The 20,902-nt window shown below is 35.1% G+C and overlaps 1 protein-coding gene across 1 annotated transcript in view; it reads left to right on the forward strand.

Annotated features, from left to right (window-relative positions):
* Positions 1-7,931: 7,931 nt before the first annotated feature.
* LOC120415088 (cholecystokinin receptor type A-like) overlaps positions 7,932-20,902 on the forward strand; it is a 30,877-nt gene continuing 17,906 nt past the window's right edge. Inside the window, exons 1-3 of the mRNA XM_039576504.2 lie at positions 7,932-8,919; positions 16,763-16,960; positions 18,171-18,455. Coding sequence (XP_039432438.1) covers positions 8,487-8,919; positions 16,763-16,960; positions 18,171-18,455 — 916 coding nt within the window. The 5' untranslated portion in view covers positions 7,932-8,486. The remainder of the gene's footprint in view (positions 8,920-16,762; positions 16,961-18,170; positions 18,456-20,902) is intronic.

Below are 20,902 nucleotides of genomic sequence, written 5' to 3' on the forward strand. Positions count from 1 at the left end.
TTATTGCATTTCAAATGACAGGTCATTATGGTGGGGAAAGTTTGCAATTACTTTATTTTCCTCTATTTACGTCTCATTTGAGTTGGCGGTAACAAGCAAGAAATTTATTTTTTCGCGTTTTTCAATACGAAGAAATATCATGGCTTGCTGTAATGACTCTTGAACCTAGACTTATTTCTTAATTTAAATTCACATTAAAATTCAAACCCCCTAACTGACAGCTCAAGGCCTACTGAGTTCAAGAGGGACCACTTGCTGGACGGTTTAAGCTTCTCTAAATTTATCCATAAGAGCATCTCCACTGCTAGGTGCAAACACGAAGCCAAACCAAATTTGCGCCGACAGCAAAAAAAAGCAAAATTTGTAAACTTTGTAAAATCTTCTTTTCCCTCCAGTGGTGGAGATGCCCTTAACAGTGCACTGGTGGTTTCCCGGGAGTAAACAATCCGCTCACAAAACTTGGGCAAAAGCTGAAGAACCTCCTCTTCGAGGAGAAGAGAAGGTGGATCAATATTTATCATCTAGCAGAGGAAATGTATTCCACCTCACGCCACCTCAGCGAACTAAAAAAATGAAGGATTTGTTATCTTTTCTTCTGCGTATTTTTGGCTTTCCTTTGAAATAAATGTACTGCAAAAGTTGGTTTTCCACTACGTCATTTGTGAATGGCACCTTTCTCTCATTCAACAAATATCAATCCTCTTGATGTACTCGAATCAGTAATTACTGTTACTTGAACGATTTCCTGCAAATCTTTCAAAAGGAGCTGAAGTTGAATTGCAATTTAGTGGAAGTAATTTCCCTTTTTTTTGCCGAAGACCGTCCAACTTGATTGCATCTGTTGTCTTTTGTTCGAAATTTCATCACTTTTCGAGCTTCCTTTTTCTACTTCAATTTTCACCATTTTTTGCTCGGGATGAGCTTTGCAAGAGCTGTCATTGTACCGTACCGATGATGCTGAAAAATTCGCCAATTTCATTTGCATCGTAGCAAACCATGGAATTTGGAGCAACCAAATTCTTCCTCTTCACACTCAGTGGGTGGGACTGTTTGTTTACATTCAAGCTTTCGCCCTTTTGAAAAGTTACTACGGAAATATCTGATGGATGATGACATTTCAACTCTTGACAGCTAATTCTGATCGGTCCCAGCAAAGCTCCTGCTAGCAGTGGCCGGAACGTCGACGAGCAAACTTTCTCTGACAAACCTAATTATTCTTTTCCGCCTACTCTGTTGTTTTCTGTTTTTGTTGTGCCGGGTGTCACAACAAGAGTGTCAACAAGCAAGGCGTTTCCGTCCCGTCGTCGTCGCTTGCTGTGGTGGAGCGAAAAGTTGCACAATGTAAAAGAAGTGATGAATTTTATGCGAGTGGGATGCACTGTTTGGTTACAATCATGCTCTGGTCGTTTTACACCGTTGGCGAATCGAAAGTCGACTTACAATTCGACTTGAAATAAAATTGAAAAAAAAATCCACTTAAAATTGGAAATATACTTTAATTTTAGTCTAAATTAAGATTTTCATAATTTGTACAAATTTTTGGTCAGGCTGGTGATGAACAATCGACCAGAAATTGAAAATGTACGCCGATTTTGACCTAAATTAATTATATTCCAACTTGTACGAATTTGTGCTCAGGCTGGAGATGCCCAAACGACTTGAAATTGAATATATATTTTGATTTTGACCTAAATTGTTGATTTTCCATCTTGTATGAATTTGTGCTCAGGCTGGTGATGACCAATCAACTTGAAATTGAAAATGTACTTTGATTTTGACCTTAATTGTTGATTTTGCAACTTGTATGAGTTTGTGCTCAGGCTGGTGATGACCAATCGACTTGAAATTGAAAATGTACTAAGATTTTGACCTAAATTGTTGATTTTCCAACTTGTATAAATTTGTGCTCAAGCTGGTGACGACCAATCGACCTGAAGCTGAAAATGTACTTTAATTTTGACCTAAATTAATGATTTCACAACTTGTATGAATTTGTGCTTAGGCTAGTGATGACCAATCGACTTGAAATTGAAAATGATTTCACAACTTGTACGAATTTGTGCTCAGGCTGGATATGTTCAATCGACTTGAAATTTAAAATGTGCTTTGATTTCGACCTAAAACAAAGATTTTACAACTTGAACGAATTTGTGCTACTGATAGAAAAGAGCAATTGACTTGAAATTGAAGATTCTTTTAGCTTTTTTAAATGTTAAAATTTGTCGATATTCCACCAAGTCTAAAAACGAACTTGCAATCACACCAATCCAGGCATGAAAATATTCACATGTCTGAAAATTTAAATGTTCCCCAGTTCACTGAGCAATCAAACGTTGTGTTATGCAAATCATTCGAAGCTCGGTGTGCAAGTGCATTTCGTTGTCGTACTTTCGACCAACCAAATCACAGCAGGCTTCGACCTGCCAAACTCAATTTTAGAGTGGCTTGCTTGGCTGGTGCGGTCCTAAATCTCGACTGCTGCCAGGTGCTTGGAATGACAATCACGTGCGCTCACTTTCACTATTATACGGCAATGGGGTGGTTAAGGGTGAATAAATTGTTAAGAGGGACCGAAATTCCGGAACTGTGATGCTTATTACGGTTTCCCGGACACGTTCCAACGGGGAGAAATTGAAAAAGTTTTGGTTTCCAGATTTGTTCAAAGTGGGGAGCAAAAGCCCCTCTCAACAATGTAGGTCAACCAATTTTGGGGTCGCTGCTCCCCTACCTTGAAGCTGAGTTACGCTGAATGGAGTTATTAAGTGAGAAGGAAGGTGAAATAAATGGCAGTTGCCGAAACTCGTGATATTTTAGCCGGAGCTTTGGGGATCAAAAGGATCCTTCTTTTTTGCAAAGGTAAAATGTATTCATCACAGTAGCCCGGGCGTGAGTGTCTGTGTCCGTGACAGATGCCCGGATGTCGACTTCATTTGTCATTTCTGTCTCGATTTTGGATCTTCATTTATTTGCAGGAAATTGCGCCACATTTCGCATCCTTTTCATTTCGCGTGGGTGCAATTTTTCACTGCTTTATTTGCGCGCGAGGAAAATGTCATTTTTCTCCGCTGTCAGTGCAAGTGTCACGTTAATCTGACGCGCGTTGGCCGGATATTCTGAAGAAAGCGCGCCCGATCGAGGATGCAAATGCGTCACACAGTAAGCCATGCTTTTGATCAACTGATAACAAATTAGGAGTTCATTTTACTGATTTTATTCAGAGCCAATTCTGTTTGTCGGGGGAATTTCAATGAACGTTTTTGACTAGCTACTTACACAGACAAGAAGACGTTATTTTTATTTTTATTTGAGTAAAATTAAAAAAAATCATACCTACGTTTATCTATGTTTGAGATCTTTCATCAAAAGTCAAACAGAATTCCGGTAGAGATTCTGAATTATGGGTGACCAGCAGGACAAACTCACACCCAACAGTGCCATGAAAGGAAGCTTGGCAATGCAAACAGCTTGCTGCTTCCGGCGAAGCTTTCCCAGAACCAATCCAATCAAAGTAGGCACCTCATTCCAGCACTGACAGCTCGTGGTTTGCCGTACGAATTTAAGTGTGTGTGGCTTTTCGAAATTTCCTGCTGCACAAATAAAAGGGGTTTGTGCGATTGACATATCCCCATTTCACAGTTCGACGCATGTCGAACAAAAGTTTTGTTTGACAGCGCTCGAAATGGACAGCGCACACGTGGAGCGTTTCCAATAAGTTTGAGTGCTGTGGCGAATGCCCTTTTATTGACCAATGGGAAAAAATAACCAAGTCACGAAAGTAGACCCAAAATAGGCACACATACCCTCTGTACAAATGGAAACAGCCAGCGGCAGCAGCCGCCACAGAGAAAATCTGACAGTTGTCGTCGTCACACAATTATTGGAGAGAACGCAAGAAGGTGCCAATCAAGCATGCCATGACTTCTGGCCTTTCACGTGCACGACGTGCTTTTGCGCTGAGAATTCCTGTACGTGAAAGGACCTATTTTAAGAGTTCAATGCGTGATTTTCAGCTTGACCTTTCGAAAAATTCTTGCTACATTTAATAATGATGCTTTATGAAAAAAAAAAACATTCTCTTCATCCTAAACCGTCAAATTTAGTCTGAAAGTAGAAAAAAATAGATTTTTCCCTCTACGCATGCTATGACCTGCGGATCAACATCGCCAACATTTGATCCGGTGCTGTCATTTGATGCCCCCGCAGCAGGTTCCATGGCTTGCTGTGGCTTGTTGATGAACTCTTGTGTGCGCTTCCGCGTTGCTTGCGGGCGTAACGTTTGATGAACTCGCATATCGTCATACTATGCCCTTTTGATCTGCTGATAACAAAAACTTTGTTTTATGTTTTCTGGGAGGCATGATTTTGTAGTTGGATACGCCCTGCTGCAGCCACGTTTCTTTAAAATGACACAACAAAATTTAGTTTTAGAATTTATACAAAATTTTAGGACCAAAAAAATCGTCTTAAAATTCATAAAATTCTAAAAATTAAAAAAAAGTCATGAAATTCTACAATTTTTCATTTTTTAATGAACAAATCTCATGAATTCGTGAAACTACCCCAGAGAGTTTCTGATCTGACCCTGACACTAAACGTCAACCAAGCTTGAGCGGAAGACTTGGCGGAAGAGGTGTCCAACGACCGCCAAGCGCTTGCCTGCTTTGTTGGTACGTGATTGGAAGTTTAAATTTTCTGAAAAGGCCCGGCACGAGCTGCCAAAGCACTGAATAGACCGAAATTGAGCGGCACAAAGGACAGTGTTTACACCGCTAGGGTTGGTCGGATGTAATAGAGTGTCGAGATTGAGATTGTTTTTTCACACGATGGTGACGAAAATGATTGAATTGTGTGTGTGTTTTTGTTTGACAATGACAGAATAAAAAACCAAACCTTAAAATTGAAAATTTCATCTCAGTAGGCGCTGTTTTTTGAATGACAGTCACGTGCTCGTGGAAACCACCAATCGAATTCGAGAGACATCAGTCTCAAATTGCCGTGGGAAATAAATGGTGGAAATTACTTTTCCAGCACGTTCCGAAATTTTTCGACTGTAGTGCCACAGACAATCGGACAGGAGAATTTTAACAATTTTCGTAAAATAAGTGACGTGCTTACACTCAGCGAAGGTGGCGCCATCAATGTTTGGTGTGGTTGGATTTGGAACTACAATTCATGTTAGTTTTGCTCGATCGAGCGAAAAAAAATGGCAGATTTCATTTTTTTGTCACAATTCCGTCCGATTAGAGTTGTTACCCTGGCGCAAGCATTTTTTCTACAAGGTAAAATTTCTCAACACTCTACGGTGCAATTTGGCAGTATTGAATTCTTCGGAATGTTTAAAATTTGATAATGAAAAAGTTTGTTGAGCACAGTTGTTCGCACATAGCAGCAAATTCATTATGTAGTTATAATAAGTGGGAAAAAAATGTAACCATTTAGGTTAGGATATGAGAATAACTTTGAGCACACGGCCTACGCCATAAAATTGGTTAAATTTTCCAATTACCTCTCGAAACGGAAGAGCTCATCCAAAACCCACTTGAAAAACCCTTAAAACTTAGTTCAAAATTTTCCCCACTCAGTACACAAGCCGCAAAATTATCCTCACCACAAAACCATAACTAAATAACAAGTTCATAAAGAGGAGAGGTGAACATGCTGAACCTATTTCGCTCGTTGAACACCATCGTGACTTTTTCCTCTTCAAGGTAAAATAACACCGAACAGCTGTCGAAAATTTGGCAAACTTTTTTTTATTCCTTTGTCCCACCTGCCAATAAACGAACGAACAAACGAGTTTTTGGTCTGGCAATCGAGGCAGGCTGAGAAATTTTCCCATTCCGGATTACCCCCAGACAACATCTGTGATGACGATTCGAAGTAGGCTATGCTCTGTTAGCTAAAATTCTTAAAATTCTTAAAATTCTTAAAATTCATAAAATTCTTAAAATTCATAAAATTCTTAAAATTCTTAAAATTCTTAAAATTCTTAAAATTCTTAAAATTCTTAAAATTCTTAAAATTCTTAAAATTCTTAAAATTCTTAAAATTCTTAAAATTCTTAAAATTCTTAAAATTCTTAAAATTCTTAAAATTCTTAAAATTCTTAAAATTCTTAAAATTCTTAAAATTCTTAAAATTCTTAAAATTCTTAAAATTCTTAAAATTCTTAAATTTCTTAAAATTCTTAAAATTCTTAAAATTCTTAAAATTCTTAAAATTCTTAAAATTCTTAAAATTCTTAAAATTCTTAAAATTCTTAAAATTCTTAAAATTCTTAAAATTCTTAAAATTCTTAAAATTCTTAAAATTCTTAAAATTCTTAAAATTCTTAAAATTCTTAAAATTCTTGAAATTCTTGAAATTCTTAAAATTCTTAAAATTCTTAAAATTCTTAAAATTCTTAAAATTCTTAAAATTCTTAAAATTCTTAAAATTCTTAAAATTCTTAAAATTCTTAAAATTCTTAAAATTCTTAAAATTCTTAAAATTCTTAAAATTCTTAAAATTCTTAAAATTCTTAAAATTCTTGAAATTCTTAAAATTCTTAAAATTCTTAAAATTCTTAAAATTCTTAAAATTCTTAAAATTCTTAAAATTCTTGAAATTCTTAAAATTCTTAAAATTCTTAAAATTCTTGAAATTCTTGAAATTCTTAAAATTCTTAAAATTCTTAAAATTCTTAAAATTCTTAAAATTCTTAAAATTCTTAAATTTCTTAAAATTCTTAAAATTCTTAAAATTCTTAAAATTCTTAAAATTCTTAAAATTCTTAAAATTCTTAAAATTCTTAAAATTCTTAAAATTCTTAAAATTCTTAAAATTCTTAAAATTCTTAAAATTCTTAAAATTCTTAAAATTCTTAAAATTCTTAAAATTCTTAAAATTCTTAAAATTCTTAAAATTCTTAAAATTCTTAAAATTCTTAAAATTATTAAAATTCTTAAAATTCTTAAAATTCTTAAAATTCTTAAAATTCTTAAAATTCTTAAAATTCTTAAAATTCTTAAAATTCTTAAAATTCTTAAAATTCTTAAAATTCTTAAAATTCTTAAAATTCTTAAAATTCTTGAAATTCTTGAAATTCTTAAAATTCTTAAAATTCTTAAAATTCTTAAAATTCTTAAAATTCTTAAAATTTTTAAATTTCTTAAAATTCTTAAAATTCTTAAAATTCTTAAAATTCTTAAAATTCTTAAAATTCTTAAAATTCTTAAAATTCTTAAAATTCTTAAAATTCTTAAAATTCTTAAAATTCTTAAAATTCTTAAAATTCTTAAAATTCTTAAAATTCTTAAAATTCTTAAAATTCTTAAAATTCTTAAAATTCTTAAAATTCTTAAAATTCTTAAAATTCTTAAAATTCTTAAAATTCTTAAAATTCTTAAAATTCTTAAAATTCTTAAAATTCTTAAAATTCTTAAAATTCTTAAAATTCTTAAAATTCTTAAAATTCTTAAAACTCTTAAAATTCTTAAAATGTTAGTTTTTTTTTTAATATTATTGTGACAAGAGCTCACAACCCCAACGTTGTCTGCGGCATGTTATTTCAACGCTGAAAGTTTCCCAAAGTTGCTTCACTTCTCGCAGGCTAAATACCTTATGCTGCCCAACCATGCGTCTCCACCAAAAATGTCAAAACTTCGCCAATGAAATTCCCAGAACTTCCGCCAACTTCCGTTTGTTTACATTTCAACCGCGCGCTGACTTCCGTTGAATCAACAGGACTCCCCAACCGGTCCTGATCGCAGTAGCCTTTGGCGCCATCCGGAGAGGCGCCTGCGCCACGTGTCCGAACCAGCTGATAAGACGAAGGGCGCCAGGTGGCGCCGCACGGTGGCCAGCGGCGGAACCTACACCATTCAGAAACGCAAACCCTTGCTTGTGCACTGAACGGTTGGACCCAAATCAGTCAAACTGTGACTGTCGTCCGGAGATGACGCCATAGAGAGCGAAGCAGGGACGCGTTCGCGTGTGAAAACTTCTTTGGTTTTTCCAAGTCGGGACTCGATTGCTCAGTAGACTCTTTCGTATTTTTTTTGTTGGGGTAGTTCGGTTGTACATAGTAGGCGCTGAAGTGGAAAGATAGGGGAGGAGGAGAAGGCGGGGGTTCACTGTAGAAGTAACGGAAGTGGGAATTTATGTTCAACGCTTGCTACGGTGTCCTGGCTTCGTACATGCAAGAAAGCGCAAGGGTTACTTCGACTAGCACGTGGCCCACTCGATTGGATGTAAGCGCGTGAAAGAATTTCATTCGGTGAAGTGTCGCTCGTGTGAGTGTGTGTTTGTGTATGTTGAAGAGGGGGGATTAAAATGTCGGGAAAAGTAACCGGAAACGAAGGATAAGAAAAAAGTGTGATAATAGTCGTTACCACTGGGAAAAGCAATCTCAAGTGGAGCATTTTCGTAGCACAAAAAAAGATAAAAATAAGAAAAAGGTGCCAAATTGTGATAAATGTGTGTTTGATATTAAAAGTTTAAAAAAAATGGACGGTGCCACCGGAAATGAGTCTGTCATCGACCAGCAACTGCTGATCATGGTCAACGGAAGCAACAGCATGGTTTACCTCACCGGAAGTTGCGAAAACTGCACGGTGAATCTGACGTTCGCGGCGTCGCCTACTACGGTGCTAACCGCGACGAGCCCGTCAACGCTGACCTACCTGCTGGACGCGGGCCGGGTCCAGATTCCGCTGTACAGTGTGCTCTTCCTGCTGGCCGTGATCGGCAACTCGCTGGTCATCCTGACCCTGGTGCAGAACAAACGGATGCGCACCATCACCAACCTATTTCTGCTCAATCTGGCTGTGTCGGACCTGTTCCTGGGCGTGTTCTGCATGCCGTTCACCCTCGTTGGGACGCTGCTGCGGGACTTTGTCTTCGGGGAGGTCATGTGCAAGCTGCTGCCGTATCTGCAAGGTGAGCGGATAAGAAGTGGGGAGATTTTATTTTTCGAGAATCAAAGTAGGCTGGTGCCGCGGCGAACGGCGATGGATAGGGTCTTGAATGACGATGGTTGCTTAGATGTGATTTTTTTGATGAGATTTATGGAGGATGGAAAAAAAATAAAAAAAAATCAAAAATCATTTTAAGATGCAAAATAAAATTTGCAATCGATAATGACTGACATTTTTTTATAAAATGAAAATGTTTTGAAGTTACATGAATTTTTAAGGTATTGTTTTACCGAAAAAAAATTGTTTTGCACTTTTAGAAAATTTTCTGAAGGAAAAGCACTTCTGTAAAAAATATTTACTAAAAACTGGAAAAATGTCCTACAACTTGCCATTGCAAATTTCAAGTTGTTGTCCCCTCCCTTCAAATATTCCTCTTAAATCAGAGGTCAAAAATAGTTGTTGCTGAAAATATTAATTTTCACGGGAATAATTATATAACGTTAAGAAGTGTTATTTTTATGGTTATAAGGGGTTACATACATGTAAAAAATTCATATTACAGAAAAAATTACCTCAACAGATGCTTTCAATCACTTTTTAAAGTTTCATGACTATATTTCATGATTACAAGACTGCTCGCCAAAACCAGAAAGTTTCATGATTACAATAAGTAACAGAGTTGATATCTCGATATATAAAGAACCAAATTGGGTGAAATTTGGGGTGAACACTCCCAAGACATGTTCTGTGTGCATGACGAACCTGATTTTGATTTTATGAAAAACATACAAAACCTGAAAACAGATTTCCAAAATGTTGAAGTGTGTGCTTAACTTATTTTTACATTTTTACCAATTTACATGTATGTAACCCCTTAATCAAATAGGGCATTTTTGGACCTTAAGCAGAATTTTAATTTTGGGACCACCACACTATCACTCGACTAGGGTGGCTCCTTAGACCATTCACTTTCCTAAAACAGCCAAACTCCAAGCGAAACTACCTTGATGATACCGTGGAGACTGTCCTGTTGAGAAAGTTAAGCATCTACAATTCCTGTCCTCCAAATCCCCTTGTCCTTGTCCCCGATGTTCGAATCTGGTTCAGGTGGAATTGGTTTTACTCCAGTGTGCAAACGTTAAAATCATCGTCCTTAATTGAAGCGAATTTGATTGTTGAGGCCACTGATCGGATTGAAAATCTGTTTCTGGTCAGTTCGGAGTATTCGGAAAAGAATCATTTTTTGTTTGTTTGTTGAAAAAATGAATTTTGTAAAAAAAATAATTAAGAAATTTGTAAAAAAAAAATTATTGCTCTGAAATCTCCTGTACCTTTTCAGCCTATAGTACTAATTTTCGCCAGTTGGCGGAAGTAACTTAAAGATAATTAGTAAAATACGTTTTATATAAAATAAGACATTCAAAACTTCTCTAAAATTTTACATTGACTGGCATTATTTTATTCCTAGAGATTTTTTTAAATCTCTGTAAATACTCTTAGCTTTCAGAAAAATGTAATTACAAAAGCCGACTCGGTCCTAACCAGGTCCCAGTACCGAAATGGACCAAATAAAAATAATTTTATAAAAAAAATAGTTTGAAAACATGAAAGCAAATAGCTTATAGGACCTTTTTTAATAAAACTCTAGTTTTGTTGTCGCTTCTCGTTTTTGTAGCATTTTTGAAGAAATTTTTCAAGCTTTTCTAGTTATGGCATGTTAAAAAATGTTTAAAAGAAATATATTTATAAAATACTTATTTAATTTGAATCACATTGACATTGAAATTTGGGTCATTCCATCTGAAGCGGAACAGCATTTGAAAATTACCCTCTCCGATCCTGCTCAAATTTGGCAGAGCTGTTGATACTATCAAAACATGCAAGAATCCCGAATTTCATCCAAATCGGACCACCCCCTCCATTTTTGTACCTCCCCAAAAAATCGACTTTTTGGCGATTTTTGGCCAAACCTCCTAGTTTCAAACGGCGATAGCTCAGGAACCACAAATCTCAGAAGGTCGGTCTTAGACTCAATTTTGAAGGAAATTGGACGTAGAATCCATTTCCGTGATCAAAATGTTGATTAATTTATTTTTTCTACCTGTATTGCGCAATTGAAAACTTTAAACGGCCGTATCTCAAAACACCCCAACTTATTTTTTTTATTTGACCTCACCATCGTGTTCTCCGGACAATTTTACATAAGAATCACCTATCGACAGAAATGAATATGTTTCGTTCCAGAGATATCGAATTTTAAAGTTTTGTGTTTTCGAGATTACCTGCATCAGCTTCATTCGCCGCATCTGCTAGAAGCACACAGGCGGGCTGATCAATAACTGCTACCTGACCATTTATTGAAATAATATTTCATCATAAATAATCTTCATCAAATTGAGCAAAAATTAACTGTATAATACTGTAGGAAACTGAAGTTTAATCGCATATGTTTATCTGCTCAAAAAAAATAATGAAGTGAATTTCTGTGTTAACCCACTGGACAGAGCAATGACGACACACAGTAAAGGGCAGAATTGGATTCCGACGGAGCGAGAGGAAAATGCAATTCTCGGATTAGTTTTCAAAAAGCCGTAAGAGCCATTGTTAAACAAAGTCCTTTTTGCATCGGTAATCGACCTACTTACGAAAAACCAATATCAAAATGCTCGAGATTGTTCATCTACACGTCCTTCAAGTGCCCCAAACTTAAAATAAATGAAATTTTGTTTCATTTTCTAGAAAAAAGAAAATTAGTGTCAGAGGTCACAATGGCTCTTACGGCTTTTTAAAAACTCACCCGAGAGTTAATCTTGTTAGTAACACTGAAAAATAAGTGCACGATACATTATTGAGTAAAAATATGAATTAAAATGAATAAAATTTGTTGATACGTTGTAATCTAGTGAAGGACGATCACAAAGAGTAGGAAAAGGATTTCTGGAATGTATAAAACTGAAAAATGTAAGAAAATCACAAAGTTTGATCTGCTGCAAAGCGGCTAATTCTCCAAATTTAGTTGCGATGATTTCGACACCGTCCGAACAACAGTGTTTTTTTCTTCTTTCATGGCTGCTGTCCTCACGTATAGGGATTTTTTTTAATTAAAAGTACCTTGACCAAAATCATATTTTAATGAAATGGAGCTGGCTCACTATATAAAAATTGATTTAATATGATCAATCTAAACCATAAATCAGAATTATGGTAAAGTGTCAATAATAAACTATAATAATAATAATAATAAAGCAGGTTTTGGGATTTTTGCTAAATGGCACTATTTTGCTCCACTTCATTAATATTTTTGAGCAGATAAACATTTGCGATTAAACTTCAGTTTCCTACAGTATTATACAGTTAATTTTTGCTCAATTTGATGAAGATTATTTATGATGAAATATTATTTCAATAAATGGCCAGGTAGCAGTTATTGATCAGCCCGCCTGTGTGCTTCTAGCAGATGCGGCGAATGAAGCTGATGCAGGTAATCTCGAAAACACAAAACTTTAAAATTCGATATCTCTGGAACGAAACATATTCATTTCTGTCGATAGGTGATTCTTATGTAAAATTGGCCGGAGAACACGATGGTGAGGTCAAATAAAAAAAATAAGTTGGGGTGTTTTGAGATACGGCCGTTTAATGTTTTCAATTGCGCAATACAGGTAGAAAAAATAAATTAATCAACATTATGATCACGGAAATGGATTCTACGTCCGATTTCCTTCAAAATTGAGTCCAAGAACGACCTTCTGAGATTTGTGGTTCCTGAGCTATCGCCGTTTGAAACTAGGAGGTTTGGCCAAAAATCGCCAAAAAGTCAATTTTTTGAGGAGGTACAAAAATGGAGGGGGTGGTCCGATTTGGATGAAATTCGGGATTCTTGCATGTTTTGATAGTATCAACAGCTCAGCCAAATTTGAGCAGGATCGGAGAGGGTAATTTTCAAATTTGCACTTTTTCGTGCACAGTTGAGATGGAATGACCCATTTGTAGTTTTTTTCAATTCCTAAAAAAATCATTTTTAATTTCTTTTAAGTTATTGAAAAACTGTCGTCCTTGTTTAGATTGAAGTACACACTACGAAAAAATCGTGTAATATTCCGTCTAATATGATGCACATATCTGGAGCGTCAAAAAAGACCTAAAATTACATCAGATTGTCAATTACACGAAACATCAATCGTGCCGTGACCGTGTAATTTTACACGTATCGGATGTTTGTGTGTTTGTTCCGAATAATATATTTTTTATAAGAATGCTCAGAAATGAATCAAAATTAATTGTTCTCATTAGTTTTATTGTCATTGATAAGCCTGCACTTCAACACATTCACATTTCAAAATCACTTTTTAAAGAAAAACACTGATTCTTTCTGACTACTCCTTCCACTTCACCAAATCCAATTGGATTCCGTCACCACAGCGAAAACGAAGCAGTTTTTTTGGGTAGGCTGCTGAGAACGTTCCAATTTTGGTTCCGCCACGACAGCTCTTCCGGATAAAAATCAACATCCGTCACCTGAAAGAAAAATAAACACACCAACTGCAATTTCATCAGGATTTGACCGCAAACAATAAAACTTACCTTTGTCAGCGATTTTATTATGCCGTCTTGGCCTTTTAGTAGCAGATTCAAGCATTTTTTGAGCCCCTGAGTGAAAAAAAACTTCTCGATGCCAAACATGGACGACCTCGTGCTTGACGTTTTGACGTTTCACCTTCAGACGTGTAAGAAATAAGACGCGTGATATTACATTAAGTTTGATGTAAAGATACATCTTAAAACACGCTCCAGTTATGTGCATCAAATATAATGTAAAATTAGGTCAAAATTGATTTATTACCACATCAAAAGTTGTGCTTCAGATTTCCAATAGAAATTTTGACATTTCGCATCAAATAGAATGTAAATTCACGTCATTATCTCATTTACATTATTATTTTTTACATTAGATTGAGAATTCCGTTAAATGTAATATTAATATTTTTTTAGTGTGTATAGATTGGAACCAACTATTATTATTATTGAGCTTATTCTATAAGTTTTAGCTTGAAAGCATATGAAATATTATTCCGACATAAATTCTATGACTGTTTCAAAAATTTCCCGGGATTTCAAAAATATTTTTCCCGTTTCCCCGGAAAGTTGGATGCCCTATTTTTTCTGAACAGTTCTTCAACTTTTCCAAAGAAACCAAATCAAGATCCAACGATACTAAAATAAAATATTTTTCCCCCCTTTTTAGCGATATTTAATTTCCGAAACATTAAATAATTTGTCAAACAATATTGGTGCAGCCTTATCAAAAATTTACAAAATGATTTGCGGTATTGATAACGAAGTGACGACACACCATCGATAGGGACGAATATATCTCCTGTTCATTTATCACTCTCGTGTCAATTTCCCACGATTTATTGATATTTTTATTTGCCGTTACTTGTGTTAACCAAAAAAAACGGCAAAAAATGCATCGCAACACTTTTCGAGCCGTGAATAAAACAAACTTTCCATTAGGGATGAAAAAGTTCATTTCCACATTGCATGAATTAACAAAAAAAAATGACAAATTTTACAACCGAGTGCACCCCCACGACCGAACGTGATCGAAACAATAAATTCCCATTGTTTGCTCGGCACTTCAGTGCATCTCCGGTTCGGAGCGTGTGTCAACAAACGCCAAAATGACACGTGGTCGTCGTCGTCGTCGCAGCAATCGTAGTTGGCCACTTACGGTGCACCGCTGCTGCAGCTGTCACTCGAGTTGGTGAGGAGGCGGAGGAGGTCAATCAGTGTGGCATAAATAAATAAGTGCCTACTGCGATTGCACTTTTTTCTCTCTCTTTCGTCGATTCGATTTTCTTGTTAAATCGCGCGATGTTATCACCCTAGTGTAGGATAATTCAATCGCTTGCGGTTGCTTGGATCGGTCTAAATCGAAATCGAACTTTTTTTTTTCGCCTTCAGCAACTCGATTTGATTAAGTGGATCGACAAAATCGAATTCCGTTTAAATTTCATCAAACTGGGAAAAAATTCCAACGACGTTCGCACTGCGGAAACGATAAGCGGTAGCAAATGACATTATTGCCTGTTTTGTTTTGTTTTTCTTCCCTTTCTCGATGCTGCCAATTGTGATCGTCAAACTCGATTGGCTTCGCCGTCGGGTCGAAAGCGGTGCCGAATAGGGTGGACAGTGCTAATGACGGGGAGCTTTTTGGCCTGTGGGGAAAAGTTTTCCGATTTGTTTTTCTTTCTCCTTTTTTCCTGCTCAAGAATTCTGCAATTTGCGAGCACAACTTCGTTTGCAGTGAAGATGATTAATTTCTTTTGTTTTTTTTTTTTTTTTTGATGCCGACATTTCTGAATGTTTCCAGTTCTAATGAACAAATTCAAGCAAGCCATGACATAAAAGTCGAAATTCCGACAAAACGTCAATCTTCGGTTCATGACTTCCTTCGATTTATGGCAGTTCAATTGAACATTTTGACAGCTCGCCTTTTTAATGATCAGCAAGTTTCCCCAAAGGCAATCTATTACGTGAACATTATGATTCAGCTGTCAAATCCAATGTCACACGTGATGCAAGCATAACATTACCCCATACGAGGGACTTATTCTAAAGCCACGTGTCTGTGAAAGTCGCAGAAAGGTTCATTTTTCATCGCGTCCTTCTTTTTCATGTCTTATTTTTGAAGCAGCAGCTTTTTCCCCTCCGTTTTTTAGGGGGAGAAAATCTCGGCGGATTTACTGCTTCGTCGTAGAACTCGAAATTCCAAGTATCAGCAAACCAGTTGGAGACGTTTGTCATGGCATGTTGAGTTTTTGGTTGTTTTGCCATTTGTCAGCAGCCCGGGTTTGGAAGGGTTAAGCGTGGTGAAGCGGATTTGTCATTCTGCTGCGGATTTTGATGGAAAGCTGGGATTTGGATAATTTTTCAGCCTGACAAACAACAGGTAAACAGCAAATCCACCAGTCTTTTGTTCTATCAAAATTATGACGACAAAAAAATAACATTTACACAAATTTTTAATTTTGGTGATCGCCAAAAAAGACGTAAAAGTATTGGAAAAAATATATTTCTAAGAGTTTATTGATATTTATCAAATTTCAAACTGTAGCATAATTGTAATGATGTTGGCATTGTGTAATTGTATTTGTGATGTAATTATCTCAAAATGTTAAAAATTAGGCTAACAGTATTTGTTATTGAAATGGCATGAATTTTGTTATTACCGTCTGCCCGGGCTTTCACAAACTTCAAAAAAACATTTCCTCTTAAAATTTGTGGTTAAGATTTTAGACTAAAAACAATGGAGATATTTGTTCGAAAAAAAAGATCTCCCTCAACTTCCTGTTTGAAATTATTTCCCCAAACTTTCACGATACAAGAGGATTAAGCACTTTGAGTGGGTTTAATTTTTCGAACCCCAACCGTCATCTTTTTCATTTGTTTTGTTGGTGGTGTTATCACGTCATATTAGACCAAGCGCTACATTCTTGTTTAACAAAAGCAAGCCATGCCAAAACTTTTCGAAAGCAATCTCAAGGACCATCAACCGGAAACTAAGGACAAATTAACCTTTCTTAGAGTAGGGCTCCACTTGTCTCTTTAGATGAACGAGCAACCCAACCCTTTGTTTGACGTTTGACGTCTCCTCGAAGAATCCTTATTCTCAAGTAGTAGGCGTGTGTGTTGGGCTGACGAAGATAAATTCTTCCAAAAGTATGCAATTTCTCGCCAAATGTCAAACGGCTCTTGTTTCCTTCTTCATTTGCACTTGTGACGCGTGTTTGCTCGCCTGCTTTGATTGGAGCAATTCTGTGGAATTTACTCATTCGAATTTGTTTGATTTTTTTTCGCAGCATCTTCAGTGGCAGTGTCAGCTTGGACGTTAGTTATAATCTCGGTGGAGCGGTACTACGCCATCTGCCATCCGTTGCGGTCCCGGCGGTGGCAAACCCTGAGCCACGCCTACCGGCTGATCGGGCTCATCTGGTGCGGCAGCTTGTTCTTCATGCTGCCGATCGCCGCCCTCAGCAAGCTCATCCCCACCAATCAGGGTGAGTGTTCAAGCAGTCATGAATTTCGATTCATGAATTCGTGAATCATTCACGTTTTCATGAATCTGATCATGATTTCACTTTTGACAATTTTGACAATTTCGACAATTTTGACAATTTTGACAATTTTGACAATTTTGACAATTTTGACAATTTTGACAATTTTGACAATTTTGACAATTTTGACAATTTTGACAATTTTGACAATTTTGACAATTTCGACAAGTTTGACAATTTTGACAATTTTGACAAGTTTGACAATTTTGATAATTTTGACAATTTTGACAATTTTGACAATTTTGACAATTTTGACAATTTTGACAATTTTGACAATTTTGACAATTTTGACAATTTTGACAATTTTGACAATTTTGTCAATTTTGACAATTTTGACAATTTTGACAATTTTGACAATTTTGACAATTTTGACAATTTGACAATTTTGACAATTTTGACAATTTTGACAATTTTGACAATTTTGACAATTTTGACAATTTTGACAATTTTGACAATTTTGACAATTTTGACAATTTGACAATTTGACAATTTTGACAATTTTGACAATTTTGACAATTTTGACAATTTTGACAATTTTGACAATTTTGACAATTTTGACAATTTTGACAATTTTGACAATTTTGACAATTTTGACAATTTTGACAATTTTGACAATTTTGACAATTTTGACAATTTTGACAATTTTGACAATTTTGACAATTTTGACAATTTTGACAATTTTGACAATTTTGACAATTTTGACAATTTTGACAATTTTGACAATTTTGACAATTTTGACAATTTTGACAATTTTGACAATTTTGACAATTTTGACAATTTTGACAATTTTGACAATTTTGACAATTTTGACAATTTTGACAATTTTGACAATTTTGACAATTTTGACAATTTTGACAATTTTGACAATTTTGACAATTTTGACAATTTTGACAATTTTGACAATTTTGACAATTTTGACAATTTTGACAATTTTGACAATTTTGACAATTTTGACAATTTTGACAATTTTGACAATTTTGACAATTTTGACAATTTTGATAATTTTGACAATTTTGACAATTTTGACAATTTTGACAATTTTGACAATTTTGTCAATTTTGACAATTTGGACAATTTTGACAATTTTGACAATTTTGACAATTTTGACAATTTTGACAATTTTATATTTTTGTGTATTTCCCTCCCAACACAGGCCACCACAAATGCCGCGAGCTGTGGTTCGACCGCGGCTACGAGCGGGCCTACAACTTGTTCCTGGACGTGATCCTGCTGGTGCTGCCGTTGGCCATCCTGGCCGTCACGTACTCACTCATCACGAGGACCCTGTGCCGGGGGATGCACGACTTCAAGCGGTACTCGAAATCGCTGACCTCGTCGTCGAACGGCGAAGGTGGCGGCATCGAAGGAGGCGCTGCTGGTTCGGGAGCGATGGCGGCATTCGGACGCTCCTTCAGGCGGAACAACAATAACAATCGAGGTAGGCGGGGGGCGTTATTTTATTTTATTTTTTTTTTGTGGGGTTTGCAGTTTGAAAATGTTGAAAGAAAAATTTCCCGCTCAAGTGGGAATGCTTGAGAAAATAAAAATGGCGACGTCTTGAGTCACGCAGAAGTATCCGATTGCTGTGATTAAAGTATTTTCAGTTTTTTTTCCACTTTGGAACTGGAAGAAAAGGTAAAACAGGGGTACCTACTTCAAAGATACTAAGAGTGCTTTTGTTGACAAGTTGGTACTCTGCGACTTTCATTTTACCCTTTCACGAGTCTCTATGAGAGGTATCTTATCAAGGAGATCAGTTGTGTTTAAATGTTGCTTTGCTTTGTTCAAATATGTACGAGATTTAATATAGTGTTGCCAAAACAATGCATTTCTATTTTTGATGTTTGTTTTTATAAAATTCGAACGCAGTTCTAGATTTCAGAAAAAAAATAAACAATAAAATATAAAAAAAACAACCGCTAAAAATTAATAAAGTGGGTCAATTATGAATTTAAATGCAGTATACACGGAGAAAAATTTGTTCCCAAATTTGAACACTTTGTTCTTGATCCCGCATTTCATGTAATTTTTATGATTTGTGTAGTTATACATTTTTTTTAATTTTAAAATTATACTAATAGTTTCTGAACGGCTTCAATAGTTCTAATATCTTATTTTAAGGTCAACATATTTTCTAAAAAAAAAATCCATTTTTTCATAACCTCATAAAACATAATAAAATGTGCTTATCGATAGGGTGGTTCAAAAGTTGCGCTTATCGACGATTTTTTTAAAGCAACATTTTTCAAAAATTCGTATATCCGGAACTGCTAACTTGAATTTTAGCCGCTTCCAGTTTTCAAATATTGTGAATCTGACAAAAAAAAATACCATAAAAAATTGTTTGAAATTTAAATTATAGTTGAATAAACCGCATAGGAATGTATTTTAAATACATTTCAGCTGATTACATTTGAATTTTCATTGAAAGTTTGCGTTTATTTTTTCTTTTTCTTTTGATGGAATAATTGTTTTGCCTTCTGATTTTCCAAAGAGATTTTTTAAAGAAGGGGAAACCGTGCCCAAAAATTATGATTTTTTTTAAATAATTTATTAACACGGTTTCATTGTGTTATTTTGGATCGTTAAGCTCAAATATAACCCTAAAAATGCGCTAAAGTGATCTGGAAATTCATTCCCAATGGCGGCCAATATGGCGGCTACGGAACACTAAGAATAGAGCAATTTACCTTGAAATCAGCCTTCTTCGGATTTGTTTGTATTTTTTGTTTAATTTTCTGTCGATTTTGTTGGGACCTTCCCTAATTCTGATCAGTTTAATGTTATCGACATAGCTAACTGTTCGAGTTAAATAGGTACACTCTAAAAAAAAAACTTTTTACACCAAAATTGCACCAAAACACTATTATTGAAAATTTTCAATTTAAATTTAAATTCAATTTAAATATTAGCAACACACGGTCGAATTAAATAATGTTATTTTTAACTGTTTAAAATTTTGATTTAAATTGATTTTTGAAAAAGTTTTATTTCTTAGGTTTTTTTTTAATTTTTAATGGATCTCAAGGAAGTCAATGTCTAAAAATATGTTTTTTGATATTTTGATCAAATTTTCAATGTAAAAAAAATGAAATATGTGATATGATATGATGATATTTATAAAGAGAGATCAGAAAATATCACGTACTTTAGGTGGATTCATCTTGAAAACGATGCACCCTATCACAAAATTTTACAGAGTTGTTTTGATTCCTAACCCAATTTACAACTATAAACCGTGCTTTCAAATTTTACAAATATTTTTTTTTCATGCTGAAGCAGGTATTAGACTATGACAAACAAACAAAAAAAAACTCGCGCTTTTTGACAGTTTGCCTGCATGTGTTTGCAGAAACGTCAGCCTGCATACATTTTGAATTGATTGCGAGTTTGCCGCAAACTGTCAAACACAAGAAAAACGCGAGTTTGTTTGGCATAGTGGAATACCTGCTTGAGTCACAGCGTAATATTTGTCTTTTTCTGGTCCTCCAAACATATCCAAAAATTAATATTTTCAAAAATAGTGTTTTTGCGCAAATCGATTTTTTGTTGTGTTTTGTTGTGTTGGAATAAAAAAATTTTTTTTTTTTGGAGTGTACATTTTTTCGCAGATATTGATCAGAAATTTGGTTTTCACGATTTTAGAATATTTAGGTACCATTTTTACGGACAGCTGTAAAATTTGTATGGAACCTTTTATGGATAACATTGATTTGATAAGAAACCCATTGTAAACTCGATGAACAGAAAAACTAAAACATGAAAATAATTTTATTTTCATGATTCGATTATTATTTGTAAAAAAAATCGGATAATCAAACTTCAGAAAATTTAAATTTTGTAAAATGAATTGAATCAAGAATTTGTTTTACAAAATTTGATATA

The sequence above is a fragment of the Culex pipiens genome, chromosome 1 (assembly GCF_016801865.2).
Source record: "Culex pipiens pallens isolate TS chromosome 1, TS_CPP_V2, whole genome shotgun sequence".
Taxonomy (NCBI): Eukaryota; Metazoa; Arthropoda; class Insecta; order Diptera; family Culicidae; genus Culex; species Culex pipiens.